This window comes from Stegastes partitus, unplaced genomic scaffold (genome assembly GCF_000690725.1).
Source record: "Stegastes partitus isolate 25-593 unplaced genomic scaffold, Stegastes_partitus-1.0.2 Scaffold88, whole genome shotgun sequence".
Taxonomy (NCBI): domain Eukaryota; kingdom Metazoa; phylum Chordata; class Actinopteri; family Pomacentridae; genus Stegastes; species Stegastes partitus.
In genome coordinates this window covers 193,191-201,238 of record NW_007577819.1, presented here as the reverse complement: position 1 = coordinate 201,238, position 8,048 = coordinate 193,191, and the positions used below count along the sequence as shown (strand labels likewise).

At 44.7% G+C, this 8,048-nt stretch overlaps 1 protein-coding gene across 1 annotated transcript; it reads right to left on the bottom strand.

Annotated features, from left to right (window-relative positions):
- Nucleotides 1-263: 263 nt before the first annotated feature.
- Nucleotides 264-7,170, bottom strand: LOC103353874 (transcriptional repressor scratch 1-like). The gene is made up of 2 exons (XM_008277050.1): nt 7,056-7,170; nt 264-991 (listed from the first exon to the last, which is right to left on the bottom strand). The coding sequence occupies exons 1-2, from the start codon at nt 7,168-7,170 to the stop codon at nt 264-266; spliced, it is 843 nt and encodes a 280-aa protein (XP_008275272.1).
- Nucleotides 7,171-8,048: the final 878 nt, after the last annotated feature.

Sequence of the window (8,048 nt, the reverse complement as noted above, 5' to 3'; positions counted from 1 at the left end):
TTTTTTTTTGAGGAAGTGCATGCGTCGATTCAGTTAAATCCTTAAGTGGGCAAATCTCAAGGAGAAAAAATTGTGCTATCTTCATCATAATCATCATCAGGAGTAGGCTCCAAGGGAGGCGAGGTGGGAGGAAGGGGGGAAGGGGGGGTGAGGAAGGAAAGCGAGGTCGTTTTCTGACCCAAAAAAATATACTGTTTGTGTCTGCAGTTGAGTCTTTAAGGGTAATTCACGTCTGCAGTCCTGTTTCCGTCTATGCAGCGGGGTCATGCATCTAGAGGGCCGAGGGGGGAGAAGGGGCCTTTGAAGCAGGCGGACTCGTAGTGCTTGTTCAGGTAACTCTTGAGCGCGAAGGTCTTGTTGCAGCGTTTGCACTTGAAGTGCTTGAAGGCCGAGTGGGTCTGCATGTGAGCGCGCAGGTTCGAGCGGTCGGCGAAGGCCTTCCCGCAGTGGGCGCAACCGAACGGCTTCTCGCCCGTGTGCGAGCGCATGTGGCCCTGTAAAAGCCAGGGCCGGCTGAACGCCTTCCCGCACACGTCGCACTTGTGCTTGAGGTCGTGCGTGAGCAGGTGCATGGCCATGGCGGGCATGGACACGTACACCTTCCCGCAGGTCGGGCACTTCTTGGCCAGCTTGCTGTCCAGCGAGCGGTGTGTCTGTTTGTGCCGGCTCAGGTTGGAAGACGTGGCGTAGGTTTTGCCGCATTCGTTGCAGGTGTGCCTCTGGATGGTCCGCGGGCTGCCCAGAGCTTTCCTCCTCGAGCGGCCGTCGGTGATGAAGAAGGCGTCGACCGTGTAGCCCTCGCTCACGGCGGCGTCTCCGTTGATGTAGCCGTCGGTGATTTCCGAGCCGGGGCTGTCGGGGGACTCCGAATCGGGAGCCCCATAGTCGCTGTGGATGCCATCGTAGAGGGGATCCGGAGATGGAACCTTGATGCCGCTGTCGCTCTCACCATCGTACACAACGGGGCTGATGTAGTCGCTGATGTAACCAGCTGGAACGGAAAGAGAACGGTATCAGGTTATACAAGTGGAAGTGGACCAAAAGGATGCAGCTCTGACATAACTTAGCAGAGAGGAATGATGCAGATTTGCTATAACAGAACTATATTTGGAGGAAAACAGGATTTTAGTGGCAACAACAGTCCCCAAGCAGATCATATAACTAATATGGCATTCATTACTGCACGTCTGTTCAACCTTTTAAACCCCAAAATGTGCAGCTTCTTTTGAAATATCACCAAAATGACACCATATTTTGTTTTGTTCTTTGAGTTGTTTGTCTGCTCTCTGGGATTTTTGACCTTTTGTATTTTTTATTATTTTTGTATCAACTAGTTAAATCTCTGAAGGCCACCGGCAGGTTTAAAAGGCCTTTTATCGTTCTAAACAAAATACCAAAATGACACCATTTACCAGTAAAAACAGTGGAAATGATCAAATGTTCAACTTTCGAGAAATTTGAGAACGAATCACCTGCGGCATGCGGTTTGGTCGGGAAAGTTAACTAAATGCAAGCTTCAAATTTTGACATTTAATCAAAATCACTTCATTCTACACATCTCGTTTTAATAATTATAACATATAAACCAAGTCTGCGCTCCTCAGTACTACTGAGAATCCACGATTGAGTCACAGTCACATGACAAAAAGACTTTTCGATTGAACTGCAGGACGTGTACACAGAGCAGAATGGAGACGAGTGTGGAAACAAATTAGAGAGACAAATAAAATCCATTTGATCAATAAAATAAATGCAGCACGGCTCAGAAACAGCACAGAGAGGAGCAAGTTGTGGGAGATACATTCAGCATTTCCAGAGTTGATGTGCAGAGCAGAGAGGAAAATTGTAAGTTTGTGGAAGCTATAAAATATAAATAGTAGAATAAATATATTATGTAAAGCCAGATTTTTTTTCCAGTATTGGTAACACCTGTGAGCACAAAATGTTGCACATGTTGATTCCAGCTTTTTTCCATTTTTTTATTATATTTTCTTTCTTTTTTGTTCTGTATGGCATCAAAACCTTGTCATCCAGCACAGGAGACAGTTCTCTCTACTTGTAGGCACACTTGTACTGTTTCCATAAAGGTGCAGGACTTTATGTTGCAGTAAAACGAAAAAGAGCCCACAGTGAGTAAAAATGTGACGAGGAAGACGTCGAGTTGAGTGGGAGAAATCAGTGAGAACCACATTAAACACCATTAGACTGCTGCTGCAGCCGCTGAGAACATGAGAACCAGAGTTTTCTGCAGCTTATCTTTTCTTAACAGACGCACTAATGACAGAGATTCAGTGCTCTGACCGGCATCACACCGACTGAACCGGCGCAATTAAATAAGCACTTACTCCGGCGTGCAAACAGCTACATACATAACGACCTTTGTGATAAACAGCCGGCCTGCGCTGTCCCTGCCTCTGCATTCATATTTCTATATATAATACATACATAGGGATAATTGGTGAGCATGAATATTCCAAACAGCCCCTTTACTCATCCAGTTCCTAACATGGTGCTGTTTTGTTTCATGCAGAAACGCCGTTAAGCCGTTGAGTGCGACGGACGGACACAAGCGGTGACAGGAGACGCTGTTGTATGTGTTTGCATTAGTTTATTCGTGAAGGAGCATAAATGCAAACATGACGACAAAGTGGGTGAAACATAAACCTCTGGCAAGATCTAGAAATGCACATGTAGTTCCCAGGCAGGGAAACCACAAGGTTGTGTGTGTTTTGATCATAAATTACTAAAAAATCATTGTTTTTTTTTTAAGTTTAGCTGCTTTTATGGATTTTATTTGATTTGCATAAGCTTCATTTTCAATTTTTCATAATTCAAGGGGACACATGATGAGATTTTGAGATTTTTTTTTACTCTCAAACACTTATTTTCTTGCATTTTGGGGAATCTTCATGCACTGACTTGTTCTGGAAATGTAACAAGTCAAACGTAAAATTCAAACTATAATTGAACATGTATCGGCGGTTTCTGGTTCCTTCCCACTGTGGCTAAGCGCTAGCTCAATGGCAGTCCAAAGGGAACTTGGGAACTATTGGGTTTTCCTTTTTACAATCTGTAAGGTTTTCCCATTACTATGTGAAATGCTGTAAGGTGACATGTTGTGAATTGGCGCCACATAAATTTAATCCAATTGAATGTATGAATCTAATTATGTTTTCTATAATAGATTTGGTGGTTCTATGAGGTTATAATTCATATTTTGAGAGTGAAAAGAGCTTCATGCTGAGGAAAAAACACCTATCTGAGGCATTGTTGCATCCTTTAGTAGCATTATAGCGTCCAAAGTCTTGTATTTGTTTTTTCTACATATTAAAGGAGACCAACCTCCTGCACCGCCCATGAAATCTCCACCTACGCTGGTACTAACTTTAATAAGCTCCTTGTCAGGTGTGAAAGCTCCTGACAGCTGCTGCCCTTCAGTATCTGTCCTGCAACTTTCTCTGTATTAACCCTGCATCTGTGGATTTAACTCCGCACCAGCAACACGGCAGCGAACATGTGAATTAGCATCACGTTATATGACAGTGTCTGCCCCGTGATGGGGCATGTAAGGAAAACCAACAGCCTGCAGTGTTATTCAGCACTATGTTCCCTCCTCTCAGCCCTCTAAGGTTGCAGTTAAGACACTTCTCCTGTGAAAGATAAATGCACACAGGCTGACCCTGAACTTGAGAAAGCTGATTTAGCGTGTGAAAATGAGCATCAGCACCGCGGACGGATCCAGTGCACTGCAGGCCGATGGCACAGTGACAGCAGGCCGGCCGGCGCTGCAGCCTCGCTCAGTGCACCGTGGTGAGGCTGTTTTTTTACAAAGCAGAGGGTTGATGACTTGCAGGATGAGCAAAATATAGTTGGAGAGGTTGGTTGATTAACTACTTGGTCTATAAAATGTCAATAAAAGAGGAAAAGTGTTTCACAAAACCCAAGATGATGCCTTCATGAATCAACAAAACGAAGAGATTCAGTCACAGAGGAGTGAAGAAAACAACAAATATAGAGAAAACAGCTACAATCAGAGAATTTAAACTCCTTCTCTGAAAAAGAAAATGAGCCAAGCTGATTAGTCAGGATTAATGTGTCAACTAGTTCCTGGATTAATCGATTAGTCGTTTAGGTTTATAAAGTGTCCCAAGATGGCGATGTCTTGTTTTGTCCTCAAAGATGTTCAGTTTGCCATCATAGAGGAGGAAATAAACCAGGAAATATTGACATTTAAGAAGCTGCAATCAGTCAGTTTACTTTAAAAAATGACCGATTAATCGATTATCAAAACAGCTGCAGGTTCATTTAGGAACTGACAACTGTTGCAGCTTTAATAGAGACACTGAAACCAGTTGGATTATACTGTGATTACCTCTGGATACCTGCATATTTGGAGAAAAAAAATAGAATTCTTTTTAATTTTATATGTATTTGAAAACGTGTTTACAGACATGACTACGCATAGGAATGCATAATGAAGAGCATGTTTTTAGATTCAGTTTACAGTCAGTTTAAACACACGTTTCTTAATTTTCTTTTTTATTTATGGATTTACAAATGTGTCGGTTTGCACCAAACAGTGTTGCTGACTTCCTGTATTCAGCTCTGTCCATAGTGTGAGAGTTAAGCTTCGGTTTATTGCACAAAACTAGTCGGTTTAATTCCTGTTTAACTGCCCCTGACGACAGAGTCCACGTGTCCTTTTTGTGCATATTTCAAATATAATATTTCAGCGTTTTATATTTATTTTTATCCCTATGGTTTAGTAATTGACCTTGCAAGTTCTTCGTCTTGTTTTCGAGAATTTTAAATTTGTTTTTGCACATTTTATTGTTGCTTCTGTCAACTTTAAAATGTGCTCAAATAATAAGCTTTATGTGATTTGATCTGATTTCTGCCTCTCATTTAACTTCAGAAGTCACATCTGCATTGCATCTACTGAAACTATCCACAGATACAGACTGAAATTAACACAAAATGGCCTTTTTTTCTGGATACGTTTTGGATAAAATCTTGTGATTAATTGGATTTTTGTCACAAATTCTGTCTCCGAAGTGTGATTCCTCATAAACACCATCCCAATGAGCGACGTAATGTGCTTTAGACGTGATTTCTTCAGGGGAAAATACTGTTTAATAATTTCCTCCTTGTTCAATTTAAAATGATTCCTCCAGTGTCTGAGGAATATGAATGAGATGCAACAAGCTGCATGTGACACACACACACACACACACGCATCTCCGTCTACATACGATTAACAGCCGCTTCACATGTCCCTCCTGAATCCACGCAGTCCCACCGCACACCGCGGACGAGACATAAATTATTCCAAAAGCCGGCTCCTTCGTGCAGAAAGTTGCTGTTGTGGTGCTGGATGGATGTGGGAGCCGCATTAAGCTGTTAACATCAAATGTTAGAGACGGAGACAAAAGGTGGCCGGGACAGGCTGCGATGCTCGCTGCTGCTGAGGCGGCAGATCGCGTGTCAAACCTTGCAGGGCTTGTTAACCTCGACATTATAAATACACCACTGACAGCTTCTGTTTTTTTCTGCTTTACGTGCAGAGAATCGCAGGCGGAGGAGGGGGATACACATGTTGGTGTGCAGCAAACCTGACAATGATGCCGGGGTGGAGGCAGGAGGCTTCATCTACATGGTAAAGGCTGTTTTTTTATTTTCCTCTCTCTCTCTCCCCCTCCTTTAAAATGTGACGCACACAGTTACAGGTTGTGGGGAAAAATTCACAGCTTTTGGAGGAGCTCAGGGCCGACACAAAAATAATGACTCATTCTGTCGTTTGAGGAGAGCTGGAAGGGGCCAGGCTTCATTATGCCTCAAGAGGCGACTAAAAATACTATTACAAAAAATATTCAACAGTTACACCATCACAAACAATCAACTCCTGAGGTTCTGCAGAATCTGTTACTCCTGTTCATGAACAAGTGCTGTGATCCTGATTTAAGGTTTGTTGGGAGGAGAAAATCTTGAAGTCTTGGCGAGGAATCATTGTGCAGAAATCTGCAAACACTGCAAAAATGAAACACCTGGACGTGCAGCTCAGGAAAAAAAAGAAAAAAAAAAACCCATGCAGAGTGTTGAGCTGAGGCCAATTTTCTATGAAATGAAGCAAAAACAAAAACAGTTTCCGTATCGCAGCGTTGTTACATAAAAGAAGTTTATTTGTGCCGCACCTGCAGGCGGCGGGTGGATGGATTCATCAGCACAATCCCGTGTGCAGCTTTCACACAATTATCAGAGATCAAAGATGATTCTGTGCAACCTTCAGGACACCGAGGAGCTCCTTCAAACATCACACACTGCAGGAGCAGGAGAGGCCAAATCCACCAAAAACCAAGGGAACTCTTTCAACCTGACTTTAAGGGAGAGGACCAGAGCAGGATGGAAACACGGAACACACTTGATGTAGTTGATTTAACAAGTGACCTTTCTGCTTCAACTCCTGCAAAACCTGATTCAGCTTCACAGTAAATAAAGTCTCAGATGATGAGGAGGATTTAGTGATCATCCTCTGCTCCTCTGAGCTCCTGCAGTCCTCTAAAGTGCATGTAGCTGCCATACTTTTAGATGTGTTTCAATGCACTGATGAGTTTTTGTGCCCCCTCAGTAGGGCAGCCTGACTGTGGCTGTCTGATCAATGCTGCTGCTGCTGCTGCACCCTCACCGCCCCACAGGTCGCCTGGAACAACTTTCAGATGGAAACACAACCAGAAAGCCTGATTAAGTGTGAAAATATTGCACGATTTTTCACACCCAATGCACAAAACCGGGCTCATTATATGCTCAGTATCGACACTCTGTGAGTCCATGCGAGATGTTTTGTGTTTGGATGCACCCATGTGCAGCCCCTGGGGTCGCGTTTAAAGAACAACCACAGAAAGGGAATCCCTCCAGGGCGCAGCAGGTGAATCCGCCTCTCAGCTCTCATACATGCATGTGAGGCTCCCTGCTCGTCTTCCTCCTCCTCCTCCTCTTTTAAAGATCGATTTGTTTCTGAGACACCTGTTAGTTCTCGCTGCGGAGGCAGTCTGACCTACCTTTGTCATGCAGCCGCAGGCTGAGGTCTGTCCGGTGCCGGTAGGCGTTCTCCAAATCCGCCCCGGTGGAGAAATCATCCAGTTTCACCTTTTTCACCAGGAAAGACCTTGGCATGGTGGTGACACGCCGACACACGCACACGCAACACGACGACACACACTCTCACAAACACAGCGACACACACACACTCAGCCGATCGCCGACGGCCTGGCCAGCGTGCTGATCCGGCCGTGACACACCGAGCAGACAGACGGACGGACCGGAGAACCGGAGGAAGAGGAGGAGGAGGAGGAAGAGGAGGATTGTCTTCAGGTTTTGGATGAAGCTGTGGTTTGATTCCTTTCCTCTGCTCCTCTGCGTGTCCTCTCGTCTGCCCGGGTTTTCTTTTTTTTTTTTTTTTTAGTCCTTTTTTGCGCACGGAGAGGAGGGAAGAAATGCAACTTCAGCACCGGACAGCTCCCTCCGGGGGGTCGGAGCCTCGTGCTCTGTGCGCTCACCGCTCAGGCGCGCAAAAAGAAATCAAAAAATAAAAATAAAAAGATGACAAAATAATTGAAACAAGAAAAACCCAGCAGAAGCGATGGAAGACACCCCGCTGCGCGCTCGGGCCTCTTTAAAAGAAGAGGAGATGGAGGAGGAAGAGGAGGAGGAGGAGGATGGAGGAGGAGGGAGGGAGGGATGCGAAGAAAATAAGAGGAGGAAAGAATTGGAAGCTTTTTGTTGTTGTTTTTTTTTTCCTCCCCAAAGAAAAAAAAAGAAAAAAGAAGAACAGCCGTCCCCGTTTTTGCAGCAGAAATAGTCCTGATTAATTCCCGGTTAGTGAGTTAGAAGAATCCCTGCGCTCGGATGGATCAGCAGCATCCCCTCTGTCTCTCTCTCTTCCCCTCGTCTCTCTCTTTCTGCGGCTTCAGCAGCGAGGTGTGCCCGTGAGTGTGCCGTCTCCCGATCAGCTGTTGGCATTTATACCGAGAGAGAGAGAGAGAGAGAGAGAG